General features: G+C 38.2%; 3 protein-coding genes across 3 annotated transcripts in view; 2 read left to right on the top strand and 1 right to left on the bottom strand.

Annotated features, from left to right (window-relative positions):
• Positions 1-897: 897 nt before the first annotated feature.
• LOC115731390 (calreticulin-like) lies at positions 898-2,028 on the bottom strand. Its single transcript, XM_030662053.2, is given in 6 exon segments — positions 898-1,218; positions 1,287-1,384; positions 1,486-1,535; positions 1,619-1,647; positions 1,751-1,875; positions 1,878-2,028. Coding segments are annotated over 6 exon segments (774 nt in total).
• Positions 2,029-7,735: 5,707 nt separating this feature from the next.
• Positions 7,736-21,681, top strand: part of LOC115732180 (disease resistance protein L6-like) — a 76,995-nt gene continuing 63,049 nt past the window's right edge. Inside the window, exon 1 of the mRNA XM_048280675.1 lies at positions 7,736-7,947. The gene's annotated coding sequence lies outside the window, so the exon portion shown is untranslated. The remainder of the gene's footprint in view (positions 7,948-21,681) is intronic.
• On the top strand, positions 7,941-11,045 carry LOC125315509 (disease resistance protein RPV1-like). The gene is made up of 4 exons (XM_048280676.1): positions 7,941-8,446; positions 8,759-9,887; positions 10,000-10,275; positions 10,371-11,045. The coding sequence occupies exons 1-4, from the start codon at positions 7,959-7,961 to the stop codon at positions 11,043-11,045; spliced, it is 2,568 nt and encodes an 855-aa protein (XP_048136633.1). The 5' UTR covers positions 7,941-7,958.

Genomic DNA, 21,681 nt, shown 5'->3' with positions numbered 1-21,681 from the left:
CAAGTTTGACTTGCCTGGTATGGACCCACAATTCTACATTCGGGTCCCCTGCATCCTTTTACTTCACGAGGATGTCATATGAGCTGGAGACGGTCACTGCTCTTCCCACCAGCGTCGGTACCCTATCTCAATTGGAAACTCGAATATTGTCCTCCAAGAATTTACAATTCCTCCCCCAGCTCCCTTCTAGCATAAGAGAGTTAAAACTTGAAAATCTGGTGATCGGACAACCACTAGGTTGTTCCGACTTGAAAATCTTGTCAACCTTGGCATCCAATGAGGATAGGAACCCAGAATTGTCTGGTATATATGGTGCCGAGTTCGAGAAAGTCTATATGCTGGGTTGCACGCGTAGAAGACTGAACACAGTGCTTGAGTTGAAGATGAAAAGATTGGCATCTTTAATGCTGTTTAGGTGTGAGTTCTTCCCATTCGAACTTAATCTGTCGCATATGAAGAATCTGCAAGAGGTAGGTCTGTATAGATGCCAGTTGTTAGTCATGATTTGCGGCCTTGAAGAATTGGAATCCCTTTCATCCCTCGTGGTCAGGAATTGCAGGTCAATCGAATGGATGTCGGACCTAGCGAGATTGAGAAAGCTGAGGAGTCTCAAAGTTGGAGGATGTCCGAGGCTAAGAAGAGTGGAAGGTCTGAACCACTTGGAATCTTTAAAGAGGCTGTGGATTCATGATTGTGGGCGGTTGGACAGTTTGGCTGATACCTCAAATTTGGATTTAGATTGTTCTTAAATTGTCCATTGCAGTCGGTTGCCCGACCGTCGGAATTGTTGTCAACTTGGCAGGGGTTGCTATTGTGAGACGCTTTTTGAGTTGTTGTAGAAATCCAAGCCGATGAAAGACCGGTAAGGAAGTGAGAACATGACTTGGCTGCTGTGCTTTATGTTGCCTCTTCCTCTCTTTTATTCTCAGCCTGCAAAGGAAAATAAAACACTAAAAATTGCCCATACTCGTACTGTTTCCATAAGTAAAAATCAAAAAGAGCAAAACCACATGCGTCCTTGTTCTTGCCCCATGTTTCTTCAGCAACCTTCTTGGCATACTCAGGATCATCATAGATCAAGACATTGTCGAACAAGGTTCCACAGTTTACCAGACAAATCAAGCATAGAGTAAATCGATGGTTAAGCTTAAGAATGGAACTAGTGTTAAGAACCTGGTCAATCATTGGTGCCTTCCACTTTCCCTTGTAGTTGGGATTCTTGGTTTTCTGCAGAACATGCAGGATCAAGAGATCTTAATGCATTCCAGAACTGGTCTCACAGGAACATTGCATCTCTTTGGCTTCCATGGACTCTTGTAATCAGGGTCGGCAATGGTCGGGGAAGTCCACTCACCACCCTCCTCATCGTCCCAGTCTTCAGGTTGAAATCACAATTTTGATTAGTAACTAACTAGTTTACATCAATCTCATGATAGCATAGCAGAAAATCAGCTTCAAATCAGAGATAGTTCATCAGGATTACCTTCTTGGCATCGGGATCTGGTCTTTCTTTTGGGATGTCATATACCCCTGCAGTCACACGTACAATGTCATTTAATTTCAGGGAATATTGCATTTTAAAGGTTAGCAGTGCCAGAATGTAAGAATCAACAAGAATGGCTCCTTATCTTCAGGATCAGGAACTGGCTCTGTCAACCCAGTCTTCAGGCCACCGATGTTATCTAGGTAGGTCATTATCTAGACATACAGCCCAAAGAAAACCAACTAGATCATTCAGTAAATAGAATACTTTCTTCGCCTCTGGATCCTTGACATGCTTTGGTGGGACAAGGTCCCAGTCAGAGTACAAGCTACCAGATTGTTTCTCAACATTGTCGATCAAGATAGTATAGGTAGCATCAGGACGGAGGATAAGGTATAAACACAAGTCAGATCTGTGTCTCAAGGGACGTCCTTTTTGATCAGGTGATTAGATCCATTGTAAGTGACAATTGCATTAACTTTCTTGATGCTGTAGCCACGGATATCTGGTACAATGTCCAATCTTGATGCTGCATTGAACAGCATAAGAAGCCAATAAGTGTGTGTGAGGCAGTGGACATTTGATATCCTGGACAGCAAGAAATCCAACAAATAGAACACAAAAAGATCATATAATCTGCTCTAGTGCAAAACCTGTATGGATAAGCTAAACCGGTTATGGGATAGTCAAAATCGGGTCTGGGGCTCGTGCATGTGCCGCACAAGTGGGCGCGTGAATCCCATACGCACCGGACTCCTTGGACGCGTGCGGGTTCCTCCGGCGGCCTCTAGCAGAGGGTCCACCTCTCAGAATGCTTGTTTTGTCGATACAAGTCTGATGGTATACTTATATTCCATTTTCAATGAGCGAAATTGCACAAAAAGATGAAGTTTCTCCGCTGCCTCATGGAACACGATCTCGTCACGGTGAGTGGCGCATGTGTGACCTCTGTCGGTGTCACCTTGCGACGGGCGACCACTCAAATTTCTCGTCTCGCCGAGCCCATTCCGAATATGTGTTCGAAGATCATTTTTATTGCACATAAATTCATGAACGAAACATGAACAGAACCAACGAGAAAAGGGTTTTTCGTGGTCGAATTAACGACAAAGCACAATACGATCGGGAAACAAGAACGACTATGCTCTGATACCGGTGAAAGGAATGGATCCCAATACATACACATATATATACACACAACGAATTCTAAATTACATGCCCTAAAATTATCTTGAATCACCGATCGGAGAAGTATATCACGTAAAACGAATATACTTTGATAGCCACAGATTAAGAGCCCCAATTGCAAGTGAGAAAACGGTTCGGATCCGCCAATTGATCTTTCTTCGAGAGAGTTTTTCAGAGACATTTTTTTTTTTATAGAGAGTTCTTGAGTGTAGATGAATAGAACGAACGTATGTTTCTGAATAGAGAAGATGTCATATCTCTCTCCATGTATTCAATAGGAAATAAAATATGCCCTTAATTATCACAATCAATTATCGCAATAAAAGTAGGTATATTTTCTTTGCCCTTGATGGGCACAATTTCCCAACAGTTGGTAATTCCATCACGAACAGTACATGTTTGCAAATAACTTAAAAGGCAATTGCTATATTTAATCGAAGAGAAGTTCCACATTTTGACATTATAACTCTTTAAAATATAGGTCAACTTTACAATGTTGACATTCTAAGATATTATAAACTTTATTGTAAAATTTGCAAGAGATTACTTATAAATTATTTGATATTGGCAAGTTATTTATCGTGTTGGTAAATGACCAACCACACTTGTAAAATTTAAGAAGGTATGCAATTTAATTATTTATTTATTTGGACATTACAATGTTGGTAATCTACTATTTATATTTGCATAAAACAATGATCGGATTATCAGCACGTGATCAAGCAATAAATATTGTTAGGTACGTGATGAATCATTGACGATTAAAATCGGTATCGCTACCGATGCATATTGATAACGATTAGCAATCAGTTGTCAACATACAACAATGAATGATTAATGATAATCGATAAGGGTACCAACTGGTTAGAATCGACGAGTTATCAAGGTACTAGAAGGAAGAAGAGCGCATCAAGTTATAATTACTAGTTTCAAGCCACTAAAGAGCAGAGGAGTAGCAATCGTGGGACAACCGATGTACGTTTTCAAGGGAACAATAGCTTGGGAACAGGATCATGGCATCATGAGAATGTGAGCATAAGATTTATGGAGATAGAAGAACGTAGACACAACAGCTGGAAACCGCTTGATGAGCAGTTATGGCACAATCACCATAAATAGAATCGCTTATCTACTATGGAGCCCACCCCCGCATAAATTAAACAAATTTATTATTGTTTAGTATCTTTACTTTCTTGCATTGTACTTTTATCATTTACAGACTCGCGTGTCGATCAAATTCTAGTGTAATTCTTAGCTGTAGTTTTCGGATCCGTGTCGTCGATTAAATTTCGGTGTGCATCTTTATCTAGGGAGTTGCGTCGTTGAATAAATTTCGGCATAATACCTTAGTGTTTTCAAGCTTTCACATCTATTAAATTCCAGCATAATTTGTTTCTACTTAGTCCTGTTATGAAAGTTTGTATTCCCCAAGCCTTGTTGCTGAATAAACCCTAGCACGATTTAAGGATGGAATCCATGCAATGTCACTTCTCATCTTTTGCTCGTCAAGAACAATGGGTTGTTCTTTACTTTCTCCAAGTTTTAGCTACTAATGCTGATCCGATTCCTGCCACCTAAAATTTTCATTCGAGGACTTCTCCTTCATTTAATAAGAAAGCTAGAGATCGAATTCGACAGAGTTCGACTCCTAACTAAAGGAGCATATGAGATCTGCATAGTCTTGCATTCGCAGTTGTTACTTCATTTCTTGGCGTTTAGATATCAGGGACATTTGAGTTTTGGGCACAAAGTATTCGCATCAAACGAAGCAGATATGCGGCTATGAGTTTCTTTGGGCTTGGCCCAAAATACGGCCCACTATGCTAATCAAACTGGGCCAAATGAAGGGAAAGGAAGCGCGGCCATTCAAGCGCAATGGTTTTCGAAGCCAATTCCAGTTTGAATGGCATACATATCTCGAATTTGCTGTATGACTATGTCCTGTATTTTAAAGCTCAGAATATATGAATTCGTGCTGTCACTTTTGTAACTTTGTTATTAGGATTCGGATTTTAATTTTTTATTAAATAAATAGGATATGGAAACTTCCGGGATGATAACCCAATGGCCAATGACATTGAGAAGATTGCAATGGATCGGGGTTATCGATTTATCTTCATAGGAAACTCAACTGGTCTGAACAATGCTTGCACAATGAAGAAGTTTTTTTTATTGTAACTCAGAAGAAGACGGGCAAGAATCATTTGACTATTTCGGGGATTAGCATCTTCTTTTTTTATCGGATATTCAAAGACCCGGGAACCGATTTTTGGCATTATTTCTTTGTTTTGCCTAGCAATACTGCAGAAGATGAAGGCCATGTTTTCTCGTATTCACACTTACACCATCCCAAGATATTCACAATCCAATACTTCTTGCTTTAAACCGAATTGAAATGCCAAGCATTGAATTTATGTCCACTAGTTTTAAAAGTTTGATATGTTTGACGTTGAATCAAACCAGATTTCATAAAAATAAAAAACAAAGAAAATGTTGCGTAGATCTGGTCAATCTATTGCCTTTTCTGTCCATCTAGGTCATTCTTTATGGCTCTTTGATACTGCGTTCTGCATCCATGGGACTACAAATGGCTCTCACATGCAAGTCAGTCATCTTGCTTGCGTCTCTACCTCTACTTTGTCTCTTCTTGTCTATCATTGTCATTTTGCTGCTCTTCACGGACCTCAATCCTATCGAGAGACTTGTTCCAACACTCATTAGCAGAAGCTAATGTTTGAAGAACGCCTCAGACTGTGTATAATCATTGTCGTGTTTAAAGTGTGGTCGCCTATATAAGTGTTCATATATGTAGAATAACGTTGATCGACAAACTTGAAACCAAACGCAAATGAATAATCTGAATATAGAGAAATGATCCGAACCCAACGAAATGACGTTGTGTCCTTAAGACAAATTTGTCCCCTCAATTGGTACTCAAGGTTCTTGGACAATTGTCTCCCAAGATAGAACGAATCGCCTTTTCCTCTAAAGCGGTACTTCTTTAGAAGAAACTTTCAAACGCACTTCATAGAATAATTGCACAAATGATGAATAATGAAAGTATGAATGACGAAAATGACAATCGTTTCTAATGCGCCGGTCAATGCTTTAATTATAAACAATGATGCGAAGAGTCATGAAATAGAGGTTAAGAATGAAGAGTCACTAATCCGAACAATTCCTTTTCAAACGAATGAAGAGTTACGAAACCGAATGGACATCTTCCAATATAATGAAGAGTCACGAAATCGAATAGCCATCTTCCAAAAGAATGAAGAGTCACGAAATCGAATAGATATCTTCCAAAAGAACATGTTTGTTTAAAGAAAAAATCAGGCAAACATGTTTGTTCGAATTTTGCTTCATCCTTCACTTCTCATTTATCTTCTTATGGGATTTAGAGACCAAAGTCCCAGCATAAAGTTGTGACATCATGGTATCTTTCCTCATTTCTTTGGGAAGTAGATCAATATAAACGATCGTCAATGCTTCTCTATGCAATTAGTGATATAGAAAAAGCATTCAATTTATTTGTCTCTTGTTAACACAATTATACATGATAATCTGAAAAGGTTGAGCATAGCCAAGCAATCAAATTCCGTCTGGCTCGACGCGTGCTAGAATTGCTCAATCTCGACGTTAGATCTAGCCAAGCATCGTTGCAGCTTTGAACTCGATGCCTCTAGTTTTTAGTTAGGCAATGGCACAGAGAGAGAGAGAGAGAGAGAGAGAGAGAGAGAGAGAGAGAGAGAGAGAGAGAGAGAGAGAGGGTTGGGGCTAACTTGTGGAGGGCGTCGGTGCTGCCGGTTGCAAGAGTGGTGATGTTAGTCGGAGACAACGATGGTGACGTTGATCGGCAATATGGTGGGAGCAAGAGACAGATAGACAGACAACTGATGTGGTAGACGAAAATGGATTTCATGTGATAGTTGTACCGTTTGGTAGTCACGCGTAATATGACTAGTCAGTGATCAATGAATCGAGAAGGTTGTAAGCATCAAGGTGATCGATTCGTCTTTAGAGGAATCTTACTTTCCAACCGCTCTGTAGAATGCTCGCACGTTTGATGGTGTATTTTAATATAACTTTAGAAGAAGATGGACAAGAATCATGTGTCTGTTGTTGGGATTAGCATATACTTTCGTCGTTTTCTGAATTAGAAAAGCAAGCTTATCGGGTTCGTAAATCGCGCTCTATTCTTTTCGCATATCTTATGAACGTGACTAATTCATATCAGAATTTACTGAACAATTTCGTAAACCGCGTGCAACCATGTGACTTTGCTGAACAATTTAGTAAAGTGCACCTAGTGTATGTGCACTAGAAAGGGTTCTCACATGCAATTAGGTCATGTAGGTTGCTTCTCTACCTCTGGTTTGTCTCTTCTTGATGCACGCCAATTGCTCCTATTCGTTCTCTATACAGAATCCGATCGTATCTGGACCTCACTCCTAAAAAAACTTATCGTTACGGAACCATAAGCATTACAACTTATGCTATTCCATCGAACATTTATTTAGACTCAATAAACAAATTGAAGAATTGGATGTATATCATTCATTTGATTTTATGTAGTATTTTTTAATATTTAGATTTCTTAAAACACCTCAGAGAAAGTGTGAGAATCCTACACTGAGTCTCAACGAAAAACATAAATTTCCTTATAGTTATTGTTGTTTTTTACTTCTTGAAAAACGTGTTCTGTTAACCGATTAGTTCTCTGTCATCAAAACACTGAAAAATTGGATTTTTTTCTCCAAAAAAAAAAAAAATCCTTCGATCAAACGGACTCTTCCTCTTCGCTATTTCTGCTTTTCCCAACGGTCTTAAAAAGATGTATTCTTAACGGTTCTGTACTACGTTTTACGTGTTTTTCTTCTTCCTGCTGTCGTTAATACAGCGGAGTATGTAATACGTATTGATCCTCACTCCAACTAATGCCAAGACTTGACAATTGACATAATTACTTTGAAAATTAATTTCTTCCTGCAAACTTAAATTTGTTATTGGATGAATGGGACCCGAAAACTTCTAGCCTAGGTAGGAACCCATTGATTGATGGAATCTTTCGGGAAGTTTCCCGGAAGCTTCTTCGATGACTCAAGGTGTTGACTATATTGACTCGAGGGATATTTGAAGACCAGTTCCTTCTTCCTTATTCCCATGACGCCAGAAACTGAGAGACCTTATCATTTTGACAGCCCACGCTCAGATCCAAGCACACCCAAAGCAAACTTCCCTGAGAGTAAGAAAGGATTTGATATCCGCGGTGTTTAAAGATCCTACAATGGAGAGAGGGATGAATTCACGGGCGTCATCTGGACTTTCGTTTGAGGTTTTTCTAAGTTTTCGAGGACCCGACACCCGTCATGGATTCACCGATTGTCTTTATCACGGTATGGTTGCAGCCGGGATTCTCGCCTTTAGGGACGATGAATCCCTCCGTGTCGGTGAAAGAATTGGTGGTGAACTTCTACAAGCAATTGAGAAGTCCAAGATCTACATTCCCATATTCTCCACAAATTATGCTTCAAGCCACTGGTGCCTCCGAGAGCTCGCACACATGGTCGAGTGCGCCTCAAAATCGAATGGGAGCAAAGAGATTCTGCCAATTTTTTTCGACGTGGAGCCTATTGATGTCAAGCTCAAAACAGACTTATACAGACAGAATCTTTCACAGATCCGGAAGAAGTTTCGCACTGAAGTAAAGTCATGGGAAAAGGCTCTGATTGATGTGAGCAAGAGGAAGGGATGGAACTTGAAGAAAGATGAAGGGTAAATGTCTTAAAACTTTTCAACTCTCATCTGTAGATTTCCCTTTCCACCCTACTCAGTTCAATTGCAATATTGTTGGTGGAAAATATAGTTTATTCATCTCGTCGTTGGAGAATGGAATTCTCCCAGGTAGCGGAGCGGAGAGAATGGAATTCTCACGGATAGTGGCCAATAATGACCAACACTGTTCTGGTGGTAGAACACCCTAGATTTTTTTTTTTTTTATCAACATGGGAGGGCAATTGAGTCACTTAGGGAGTAGCATTTTACGACATAAAAGTCGTCCTTAACACGGTTGTTACGTTATGGCAGCCAAGGAAATCTGATCCAATCAGTAATTGAAGCTGTCTTGGCTAAGCTGAATGTCAGGTATAAAAATGTGACTGAACATCTAGTTGGAGTTGATGATCGTGTAGAAGCAATAATCAAGATGTTGGATCCGGAATCAGATAGTGTGCATTTCCTCGCAATCCATGGAATGGGCGGTGTTGGCAAAACAACACTGGCCAAAGTCATCTTCAACCGACTATCTTCTCAGTTCCAAGGCTCCAATTTCCTTTCGGATGTTCGAGAGTCATCAGAACGACATGGCCTGGTATATTTGCAAAAACAATTGTTATCCAAGTTCCTTGATTCTCGTTCTGTCAATCAAATTCATGACACAGATGGTGGGATCAACATGATTAAGAGGGTACTTTGTGGTAAAAAAGTTCTCATTGTTCTCGACGACATGGATGAAGAAAAGCAACTGAAAAGTCTAGCGGCAAACGGAAATTGGTTCGGTTCCGGTAGTAGGATTATCGTTACTACTAGAGATAAAAGTGTCCTAAAGATTGATGTAGAATCAACAGGTGAAGGGCCTGTAAAGTCCGTAAATATTTCAACTTACGAAGTGCAAGAAATGGAATTTCATCATGCACTTAAGCTTTTTAGTAGGCATGCCTTCAGGAGTGACTCTCCACCCGATGATTATGTCTCCCTTTCAGAAAAAGTTGTCTCCACTTTGGGAAAGCTTCCTTTAGCTCTTGAAGTGACAGGTTCATCCCTTTCAAGTAAATCCAAAGAATTTTGGGTGGACACTTTGAAGAAGCTAGAAAAAGCTCCTTCCAAAGAAGTGCAAAAAACATTGATGATAACTTATGAGAGGTTAGATGATGCACAAAGGCAAGTATTTCTAGATATAGCTTGTTTTTTTGTTAACGAGGACAAAACCTACCCATTCTACATGTGGGATGATTGTGAATGCTTCCCAAACAATACCATTGAAGTCCTCTGTCTCATGTCCTTGATAAAAATCAAAGATGGCAATACTTTTTGGATGCATGACCAAGTACGGGACCTCGGAAGGGCAATTGTCCGCGAAGAAAATTTCAAAGATCCTTGTGAGCGTAGCGGGGTGTGGAATCATCGGGAAGCCCCGAGCATTCTAAAGCAGAAAGAGGTATAGAAAGGGAATACCAATCTATTTTCATGTGAATTTTTGTAGACTTTAGTGCTTGAAATTGTTTGCTTTTGACCTTCACACGTGGACTTCCCGGGGTTTCCATTGTCAGGGAAGTAGGAAAATAGAAGCACCGTCGCTTGGATCTCGTGGGGACATTCTTACGCACGATGAAGTTGCTAATTTACGAAACCCGAGGTTCTTGGAAGCGAATGGGGTGTTCCTTGTCGGAGACTTCAATAATCTTATCTCGAATTTAAGATGGTTTTCTTGGCGATGGTGCCCTCACGAGTTTATGGCAACAAACTTTCATCCGACTAATTTAGTTGTTCTTGACCTTTCACACAGCTATGTTTCAGAGAAATGGATTGGTTGGAACCAAATCAGAGTATGATACAACCATCCTGCTCCTTGTACACATGTATCATTTCTTGTCATTTTTTTTTCTATAGAGTGTTTCTTAGTATATATTTTATTTTGCAGGTGGCAACTAAACTAAAAGTACTAGATCTCAGCAATTGCGAATACTTAAGGAGAATACCTGATTTATCTACGTTGGTTTCCTTGGAGAGATTGATTCTTGAAGACTGTCGCAACTTAATTGAAATTGACCCATCCGTTGGTAAATTAAAGCTCCTAACTACTTTGAACTTGAAGGGATGTGATTCTCTTCAAGAGTTGCCTGAAGAAATAGGATGCCTACAAACTTTGACTGAGATTGTCTTGCCTAATATGCTACATGAACTTCCGAGGACGTTCGGTAATTTGCAGTCATTGTTGACCTTGGATGTATCATATCGACCGATCAACAAACTACCTTACTCAATTGGAGGGCTAGTGAAACTTAGGCGGTTGAATTTATCCGGGTGTACGAAGATAGGGGAACTCCCAGAATCGTTCGGGGAGTTACAATCCTTAGTCGAGTTGGATTTGTCATTGACAAGTTTGGGTCACTTACCTAATTCAATCGGCAATCTAAAGCAACTGAAAATACTAAGGATGACCTGCATAAGTCGGATAACCAAATTACCAAGTGCGATTGGGCTGATGGAGAAGCTTGAAGAGTTAGATGCTAGTAGATGTTACAACTTGACTGGCGATATTTGGGAGATTGTCTTGTTTGAGGATCCTAGACTTATCATACACATTTATATCTAGCTTGCCCACCACGTTGATTTACCTCTCTAATCTGCAAATACTTAAGTTGCAATCATGTCCTAACCTTCGAGAGTTGCCTGAGCTTCCCTCGAGTTTGACTAATCTAAAATGGACCACTGATAGTGGCGAATTCCATGAAGCCATGGGTGTTTTTCCCCTGTCTAATTTAAGAGAGTTAGAACTTGGAAATGGTTGTGTTGAACCGTGGATATTTTTCAGATTTGAGAACTTGTCAACCTTGCGATTAAATAGTTGTCTGATGGCAAATGTACTTGATCTGTCGCCCATGAAGAATCTGCAAGAGGTACATTTGCGTAGATGCCAGTTGTTAGTCGATATTCGCGGCCTTGAAGGATTGGGATCCCTTTGCTTCCTATCGATCGTGGATTGCAATTCCATGGAAAGGATGTCAGACCTATCGAAATTGAGAAAGCTAAGTAAGCTCAGAGCGGGAAAATGTCCAAAGCTAAGAAGCGTGCAAGGTCTGAACCACTTGGAATCTTTACAGAAGTTGTGGATTCACGATTGCAGGTCGTTGGAGAGTCTGGCCGACACCTCAGATTTGCATTTAGAATGTTCCACAATTGAACGTTGCAGGCGGTTGCCGAACCGTAACAGTTATTGTAGATGTCATGATAACAGAGATTCAGTGGAAACCGAACTCGACCACGCTGGGTATTTTTGAGCCGATGAAAGTCCGGCAAGTAAGTATGATGTGCAGACCCGTATATTTTGTCTTTAAGGGAATCGGAACAAGACTTTGATTGTTGGAATTGTGCTAACTTTTGCCCTTTTTTTTTTTTTTTTTTCCGGATGGTTTGAAGAAGGTTTTCCCATGAAAAATAGTGGAATCAAGTACGACCCATGAAGATTGGAAGCCCGTTTGAAGATGAGGGATATAAGGAGTAATACGTTGAGAAGCTCGGCATGATATTCTCGTCATTGGGTGCATACGACTTTGTTATAACCATTGAGTTTCCGTCCAGCGTGTTCTTGCATAGCATCTGCATTTCCTCGAACTTCTCATTTCCTTGCTCCCACGGGTAATCAGTCTCCCTTCAATTAGAGAACATATGCTCTGTTTTCTTGTTATTTTAGATGCGAAGCAGAGGCCAGGAGAGGTCTAGCTACTGCCTGTGTGAAAATCGGCTTTTGCGAGTGAGGCTCTATTAATGATCTGAACTTGCTGCGTTGCCTTTGTGATAATCTGGATGTGAATCATTGCTTCACTTTTGCATCTACACTCCTCTGATGTTTATCACCTATTTGATGAAATGCCTGAACTACGTCAGCGTGTGTTTCCATTTTCGATGCAGGCCTTGACGGAGAATTTCTTTCGTTACTGCATTGTGGATGGAATTTTGTCATTGTAGGCCTATTTAGAAGGATGTTATTCATCAGAAATCATGTTGGCTGAGGTATCTATCACCCGTTTGATAAAATTTCTGACCTAGATCCACGTTTGTTCAATTATGTAATGCTGGTCAAGAACCTCATGTATAAAATTGAATTGATCCTGATGTGTTTTCAAGTTCATATGAACCGAATTGATTCCTATATTTGTTTGCTTATTTTTGAACTGATCCTGTTTAGTCGTTCTGTAAAATTTGCTGAATCCCCGCAATGATCATGTCCTTGTATTGATAGAACATGGGATTTCTGAATTTTCTCGCATGGCATATATGGGGCTGAACCTAATCGTTCAATGTATTGCATCAGCGTATCGATATGTTGATTGCAGGCTGAGAGTTCCCTATGTAGTTTGGAGTTGCATCTGATTGGTTCATGCTATTGTTATTTCGCTTGCCTGAGAGCCTTCTCCTACTCATTTTGCTGACCTTATCACATCTATTTGCACTATAGAAAAGGCGTGTTTCGTGTGTTTTGAGCTTACCATGTGTGATTTTGATTCGGATTTTAATACCTTCAGTTTTGCCATGAATGCATTCAGACTTATTCGATTGTGTCTGATCTCGCTTTCCTTATGCCCGAACGGGAGAACTTCTCTCTTTGACGTCCATTTGCTCTTCGCTCATTTACTTCATGTCATAATTGGTCACATTGATACGTGATGACTATCATTGTCTGTGTCAAAACAATTTATATCTCATGATACCTTTCTATTCATTGCTCGGCCTTGGGATGAGAGGGAAGTAAATATTGTCACCTACACATCTTTTGAACCAAAAGTGGGAACATACATGTACGTTGTCTAGTATATGTTCAAATCTTGCTGCGTGATGTATCTACATGCTCTTTTTTTGAGGGATATGGGCCGTTATTACCATTTCTTTGCTGGTCATTCGTGGGACATGGATTGATCCCAGGCTCATTTGAACCTATGTCAATGTGCCCTAATGAAGTGCTAATATATAGTTGATTCCCCAGTAATTTAGGACATATCTAATCATCGATGGCATGGGCGAAGCGGTGATAACACATGCTATAAATTGCTGTAAGAGATCATTGAGTGTTATTTTGAGGGATCATGGGCTGATTTAGACGTTAATTGGATAATTCTTAAGCTTCCTTAAACATAGGTTTTATTGCATGTCCTTTAGTATAGCTTAGCATAGTTTACCTTGAATAACGGATAGACATGCAGATGATAAATAGGTCTCTTTAGAGTTAGTACTTTTGAATTAGCTCATGGCACTCGTGTAGTGAGGCTCAATAACGAGGCCATGGGTATTCTTTGCCCGACACCGCATCGGGTTTTACCTTTTTTCACTTTATATTTTGTTTGTTTTTTCCTCGCGCTTGATGGATGTGATGTTTTGAGCTTAGCTTACGGTTCTTGCTCGGGATTTAATAACGGGGTCATGTCTATACTTGGCCTGACTTGTATAGAGTTTACTTTCTCGCACTTTACTTTTCATTGTCTTTACTTTTACGCCTTATATCACTTTGATGTGTTCCTGTGGCTATCGTGATTTGGATACGACCTTTATCTTACATGTTTGCTTGAAGTGTTTTTTCGTTTCCCCTGCAAAGCTAAAAAAAAAAAGATTTCATTAACACTTATAGGAACGTACTTTGGGTGTTAAAACTTAAAAAGGCCGCACGGCTCTTGTTTTTTGTAACAAGATAAGTTTCATAACCAAATTGGTGCTACTTAAACGTTAGCGTAATCAAGTTCCGTCCCTAGATCTCTCTTTTTCGTAGAAAGGCTCATAAACGGTCCCAAATAGGTTAGTGGTGACTTCATCTAGATAGAACTCAAATCTAATTTTCTGTCGTGCACCATGATGGTTTGGGAGAACCCTTGTTGAGTGAGAGCGAGCACCTCGACATGGGAACTGTCCATTCCCCATGTAAAATACTGTTAAACCCGCTCCTGTAAATCACCTTTTGGAGGATTACGACAAAGTTGTTACCATAAATTCGTAATCGAGAAATCAAACAAGAGTTGATAACCATAATTGAAGCTTAACGGGAAAAAAGAGTTACTGATTCACCCAAGTTGAAGTTGAGATTTCTTCACATGTAAAAGGTAATCAATTATTGCAAAATTTAAGGTTGGTAACTGCACAACGAGCACGACATTTTGGTAAATAACTTAAAAAGCAACGGCTAGACTTAACCAGAGAAATGTTCAAAATCTTGCCATCATAACTAACATTGTTAAATTCTCCACAATGTTGACAATCTAGAATATACTTAACTTCCTTGTAAAATTTGCAAGAGGTTACTTATAAATTATGTATATTAATAAATTAATTATATTGTTGGTGACTTGGGCACGCATAGCAACACTTTTGCTCTAGAAGTCAACTTTTAAAGGTAAGTAACCTTTTTTTTTTTTTTTTAAACTTTTTCATGTCTCATACGATAGATTACTCTAAATATTCGGAGATCAGCAAACTGCCATACTCGATTGGAGGGCTGGTGAAACTTAGGCGTTTGAATTTATGTTGGTGTATGAAGACAGAGGAACTTCCAGCCTCGGTTGATCAATTACAATCATTAGTCGAGTTGGATTTATCATGGACATGTATTGGTCACCTACCTGATTCAATCGGCAATTTAAAACAACTGACAGTACTTAGGATGAGGCATATAAGATGGATAACAAAATTACCACGTGTGATCGGGCTAGTGGAGAAACTTGCAGAGTTAGACGCAAGCCAATGTTGCAACTTAACCGGCGAAATTCCTGAAGAAATTGGGAAACTATCTTGTTTGAGGATCCTAAACTTGTTAGGCACCAGAATATTAACCACAGTGAGTCGCCTCTCTAATCTCCAAAAACTTAATCTAGAACCATGTCTTGAGCTTAAAAAGTTGCCGGAACTTCCCCCAAGTTTGACTTGTCTGAGATGGGCCACCGATACCAACATCTGTCCTGGCGAAGACATGCCAGATGAGCTGGAGAGTATCGCTGCTCTTCCCACTAGCATCGGTATTCTACTTCGGCTGGAAACACCGAGATTGTCCTGCAAAAGCGTGCAATTCCTCCCTCAGCTCCCATCTAGTTTAAGAGAGTTAGACTTCGACATCCTGTGACGACTAGATCGCCGGACATTTCCAATTTGAAAAACTTGTCAACCTTGGAATTATTTAGTTGCTTGATGCTGGAATTCTCCGGTGTATTTGATGCAGAGTTGGAGGTCCTCCAAATGGAAAACTACACGTTTGTAAATCTGGACGCGCTGTTTCAGTTGGAAATGGAAAGACTGAGATATTTGATGATGTTTCAGTGTGAGTTCCTCCCAGAAGTACTTGATCTGTCGCACTTGAAGAATCTACAAGAAATACATCTGTGTGGATGCAAGCTGCAAGTCGAGATTCGCGGCCTTGAAGAATTGGGATCCCTTCGTTTCCTTAAGGTCTTGGACTGCAGTTCCATGGAAAGGATGTCAGAACTCTCGAAATTGAAAAGGCTAAGGGCACAGTTGGAGTATGTCCAAAGGTAAGAAGCGTGGAAGGTCTAAACCACTTAAGACTCTTTAAAGAAGTTGTGGATTTACGATTGTGGCTCGTTGGAGAGTTTGAGTTACACCTTGAATTTGGGTTTAGAATGTTCCGCAATTTGCCGTTGCGAGAAGTTGCACAACAGTGACAGTCAGGGAAGTGTGATCATAGCATGTATCAATTTGGATTCGCACACTCTCGGAATAGTGCTTCGAAAGTCGGACTTCGAATGTCGGACTTCTTGTGGTTCTTTTGTTTGTTGGTTTCTTTTTCCCTGAAGTTGAGCTTGGATGGTCTGAAGCAGGATTTCCTATGAGACCGATATTGGTGACAAGTACGGCCCATTTTGAAGATAAGGGATGTTAAGAGTAGAATGTCGAAAAGCTCGGCATATGACTTCGACAATTAATAACTTCGTCGTCCTGGAAACTTGATTCGCCTATGGAACAATAGCTCAGAAACAGTTACAGAGCGGTCCGAGTTTCTCCGAGACGTGAGCAATGGAAAAGGGAGTTATGCTCCTTCTTAGAAATGTCGAACAATGGAGGAGAGACATTAAGAGAAATTGACTTCTGCTGCGCATTAGGCTACAAAAATAGACAGAGATTCAAGAGGAAGAAGAAGGAGGCACGCTCAAATAATGCCAAAGCTTCATCGAATTTTGATCAGCTTTTGCACTTCGTTTCTGTCAATGAAGGCCTTTCAACTTCGGTTTAGTTTCAAGCGCTCCAATCACAATGAATTTTCTAGGTATGAATTTCTTGTTTCATTTGAGCGTCTACAAACACTCTACCTTTCATGCAGTTTCATTTAAGTTTGTTTGATTTACTTTCATAGTATCAACATTTCCTCGAACTTCACTTGCTGTTCAAATTCTTCTTCATTTTATTTCAAAGACCAGGCCACATATGCAATTCAAGCAATAAGAGTAATTTAGGCTGCGTAAGGTAATGCTGCAGAAACACATATGGTAAAAGAAGTGTTCCCAAAGTGTTCCGAGAGCACTTATAAGAAACAGAAATACTTTTGGAGTAGAAATAAGAAAAAAAAAAAGAAAACTTGATTCTGTATTCCTGAAATACTTTTTAGAAACTCACTTGGAACCTTTTTTAGAAACAATTGGGAACAATTTTTTTTTTTTGAACACACACTCTGCACGATGTTGACACCTTATTTTTTATCATTTTATTTAAAAAATTAATTAAAAACACCAAAACAATTCATAAATTTAAAAGATCAACCTTGGATGCTTTGGCCTCGCCTTAGGAACCATTTTTTGAATAAAAAATATTTTTTGTAAGTTTTGACATTTTTCGGATTTATTTTAATTATAAAAATAGCCAAAAATAGGAAAAATAGTATTCATGGTCAGAAAAATGCACAAAAATAGCCCTTATTTATATTTTAATTTCCTTTTCATTTTGGCCTCTTAAATTTTTAAAAATTCAGTTTGGGACCACATGCCTCTTCATTGAACATAATCCTAAATTGACTAAAAAATTTCATTTTAAATCATTTTAGCTAAAACAATTTTACTTTCGAAGTCATGACATGAGACTTTGATACCTTAAATCTCATTTCAGTCATCATGTTTGGAAAAATTGCACAATTGGACTAAAAGGGCCTAAATGCATAAATATTTTGTATTTTAATCTCCGGTTTCACTCAAAGTGCAATCAATATTTTTCTAGAGGTTTCCTTTTAAAGGAAATCATATTTTTTAACTACTTGGGAACATTTACATGTGACTCATAACTGTAATTTTTCCTATTTATAGAAAACATATTTAATGTTCTTGTTGTCCAATTTCAATTCGTCTTCTCTTTTAGTGTTTTTTTTTTATAGTTGATCTCGTCCATATTGTAGTTTGATAAATCGTGCATAAATTACTTATAAATATATTGATCTAATTTGATTTAGTAAATTGAACAAATGAGATTTAATTTGATTTAGTAAGTTAAAAAGATAAAGACATCTTTATTTTAATATATATAGTCCCCTTAATTAAATAAAAAAAATTAGTAACAATTTTTTTGCAGTTACCAAACGCGTTTCTTTTCTTTTTTTTTTTTTTTTTTTGTTTAGGAAACAAAAACTTTATGCAGTTATTAAACGGTTTCTGTTCCCAAAAATCGTTGTCGGGAACAGAAACAGAAAAAAGTGTTTTTATTCCAAAAGTTGTTCCGGGAACATAAATGTTACCATTGAAGAGTTGGGTGTGTATCATCAGTTGGGTTTATGTAGTGTTTTCCAACATCTAGATTTCTTGAAACACCTAAGAGAAACTGCTAGAATTCAAAACTGAATCTCACGAAAAAAATGCAAATTCCCCTGTAATTATTGTGATGTGATTGATTTTTTCCGTCACATTATATATCAATTAAGTATATACGATTTTTCACCATAAATGGCCAGTCTCGTCTTGCCTTAATCATAGACGAGCGGGTCCGTGATTACCTCAAATTACACACCTTCGAGGAAATTCAAGGGAAGAATTAGAAGCACTCCAAGGTCGAACGTTGACTAGAGTCTTTTTTTTTTTCGGGTTTTTTTTTTTTGGGGGGGAGTAGGTTTTGTATACCTTTCTCTGGTTGGAAAAAGAGAATATTTGGTAATTGAAACTAAGCAAGAAAGATGGTGACAGACTTTGACTTGCTTGCCCTCCCCCTCACGCTATGAAGTAGATTTACCTGATAACCATGACTTGGAAGTAGTTGTGCGCTTTCCAGATAATTGACCCAATCAGGATTAATCTAAATATGAGTATACACCGCCCTTCCAATTACCTTCTACTAAATATTTTTAAAAAAAATTGAGATAATCCAGTAGCAATTTTTAATTTTGTAATAAGAATTTCAAGCTGCTCATGTTTACATCACTAGTAAACAAAATAATTTCCATTGAGAACTTTGCTAATCAATCCATTGTTAGGTAATAGTATGGAAGAATTTTGAAAACTGTTCGTTAGACTACCTCGAGGGAGTCATACATAACAGGTTTTTTTTTATAATTGGAGAAAAATGTGGCTAAGCTATCCCCACACATTTAATTATTCTTCTTGTTTGTCATTCTGTCACAATCGTAACAAGTTTCCATAGTCTTTCGAGTGTTGGCTGCATTCCGGAAGAAACATGTGAAACGTCGGGACACATTGAATTGTTTCTCTGTCATTACGCACAGCCTATTTTTAAAACGCGATTACTGATTGTTAATTTTAGGGAGTATGTCACTATCCTAAGGTTCCGTCCAAGTTGCGTAGCTCTAAGATATAATAAAGAACAACACTTACACCACAATAAAAGACCAAGACAAATAATCAGTGACTAGTGATGCAGACTTATTAATTTTTCTTTTTCCGGCCAGATGAGACTTACTAGCTGTCCTCTGCCTTCATCGACATACACTTAATTTGATTTTGTGTAATCTTTATTGATGTGTTCAATGATTTATCGAATTTTACGTAAATATCAGAACATTCAGTGTGTAGGATATAATCTTCATTATGTTTAAATATGTGATATCATATGTCCTTACGTTATCCGATTTGACAAGAAAGAGCGCCATTACGATTCCATGACATTGCGGAGTAATATTTTAATCAAATACATTCATCCTCTATGGCCGTCGCCTGAACTAGGCAGGCCATCTCCATGGATAGATGAAGCAAATTATTACTCATAAATATTTTCCCTAGATTTTTAACTAATCGAAAGCTTAAAATGAAATCGCTTCCCCATGTGAATCATTGATGAGAGTGAAAACAATTGAGGGTCGATTTTGAGGACGGTATATCTAGGACATCACATGTCCTCCCCCACAACGTCGCGAGTTTACGATCTTCATATGGTCTTGGTTTATAAACGGCATAAAGTCATGGTGCTCTTGGAGGGATTCGAGAGATCAAGCGCCCTAAAAGAGCTTAAGTTTCCTATTACGGGCACGAGGGTTTGGTCGGGACGTCACAAAAGCATTTCCCAATGCAATAACTTTGCCGAAAGAAACAAATACAATCACATCAAATCTTTTAATAATCGCCTCTATGTTTGGGCATTTCATTCAATAATGGACCAGAATTTCCACATTCAACCACCAAACCCAAATTACCTAGCAATACTGCAGAAGACGAAGACCATGTCTTCCCATTTTCACAAGTTCAACAACCATAGATATTTCCTGATAAATGGATTAGCACATCGACTAAGAGGAGGCAAATTGGTTGTTTTAGGAAAAATTAATTGGACATAGTTTGTGTTACAGTGGGCATATTTTGATGTTTTCGTACCTCAAATAAAGTTCAGGTAAATGTGTAATAGTGGACATAATTTGAGTTTTTAGTGATTTTTTCCCGTTTTAATATAATGTAGGCTCCATTTATTTCGCGAAATATGAATGATTTGAAATATTTTCCCCAAAAACGAATCGCTTATATCACTTAGAAAAAAGAATTAAAGGGGAAAAATTTCATGGTTTACGAAAATGTTTAGACATAAATTTTTATCGTCAATATTTTCTTTTCAGTGCCTAATTATTTCAAGAGATATAAGCAACTATTTTAAAGAAGGGTTAATATCACGAAAAACTCTAAACTGGTAAACTTGTGATAAATTTACCCCAAACTAGTACACCTATAAAAAATTTACCTTTCGTTAGTTTTCATTAAATTTAACCCTCAAATTGCTGAGCTGAATGACGCATGTCGGTTCATGGGTGTACTAGTTTAGGGTTTTTACCCACTATTTGTCACATATGTATCAATTTGAAATTTTTCGTGGTATTAATTCAATTTAACGAAGGGTAAATTTGTCACGGATATACCATTTTGGGATTTTTCGTGATCAAAAAAATTATTTTAGGGTATATTTGTCACGGGTGTACCGGTTTATGATTTTTGATGGTCAAAAAAATAGTTTAGAGTAAATTTGTCATAGTTGTACTGGTTTGGAATTTTTTGTGGTAAAAAAATTAGTTTGGGGTAAATTTATCACAGGTGTATCGGTTTGGGGTTTTTCGTGGTATTAACCCTTTTAAGAAATGTGTTTCAAATTATTTAATTTTTGTGAAATAAATGCACACTTATAAGAAGATGAACTTATTAGTTGTCCTTGACCTAGATAGATATAAAATCGGAGTCTGACCAAATTTAATCATGCTCAGCCGACAAAAAAAAACACATTTATGATACTTTAGAATTCATTAATAGAATAATCTAGTTGGTTAAATTTTGATACATATGTAATAGTTTCAATTTTCATTTATTACGTTAATTCCAATTCCAAATAAGTCTCTTCACTTTAAACGCTATTCATGTATTTTTTTTTTTTCTTACACTAATGGTTTCTTTGGATTGGATCCGCATTCTGATTTATTATTTGGGAAAATCGGTGGCTAGACCGATGCAAGATTGACAAGATATACATGAACACGAAATAAATTGATCAAAGGACGAAAGTCATCTTGAAAAGAAGGAAAGATGATTCTTATATCGATTCATATGTTAAAGATTTTGAGCATTTTAATGAGATTAACTGAGCGAAATCATATCTGATATCACTAAGTAGTTCGAATCAAATCAAATTAAAGTACCATTATCATTAAATATCAAAGGATGTAATTAGACAGATTTCCTTGAACGGCGTTTGTTATGGATGGTGATTTTTCCTATTTCCAAACTAAACCGGTAAACCAACAGAATTAACTCGTTGACAACTACGATCAAGGTTCC

The sequence above is a fragment of the Rhodamnia argentea genome, chromosome 6 (genome assembly GCF_020921035.1).
Source record: "Rhodamnia argentea isolate NSW1041297 chromosome 6, ASM2092103v1, whole genome shotgun sequence".
Lineage (NCBI taxonomy): Eukaryota > Viridiplantae > Streptophyta > Magnoliopsida > Myrtales > Myrtaceae > Rhodamnia > Rhodamnia argentea.
This window is presented reverse-complemented; position numbering and strand designations above follow the sequence as displayed.

What these genes read in the sequence shown, in the direction of transcription:
- LOC125315509 (XM_048280676.1), top strand. Translation starts at nt 7,959, where the DNA reads ATGGAGAGAGGGATGAATTCACGGGCGTCATCTGGACTTTCGTTTGAG. An exon ending in AACTTGAAGAAAGATGAAGG is followed by an intron (nt 8,447 to 8,758) that starts GTAAATGTCTTA and finishes ACGTTATGGCAG; the next exon opens with CCAAGGAAATCTGATCCAAT. An exon ending in TTGGTTGGAACCAAATCAGA is followed by an intron (nt 10,276 to 10,370) that starts GTATGATACAAC and finishes TTTATTTTGCAG; the next exon opens with GTGGCAACTAAACTAAAAGT.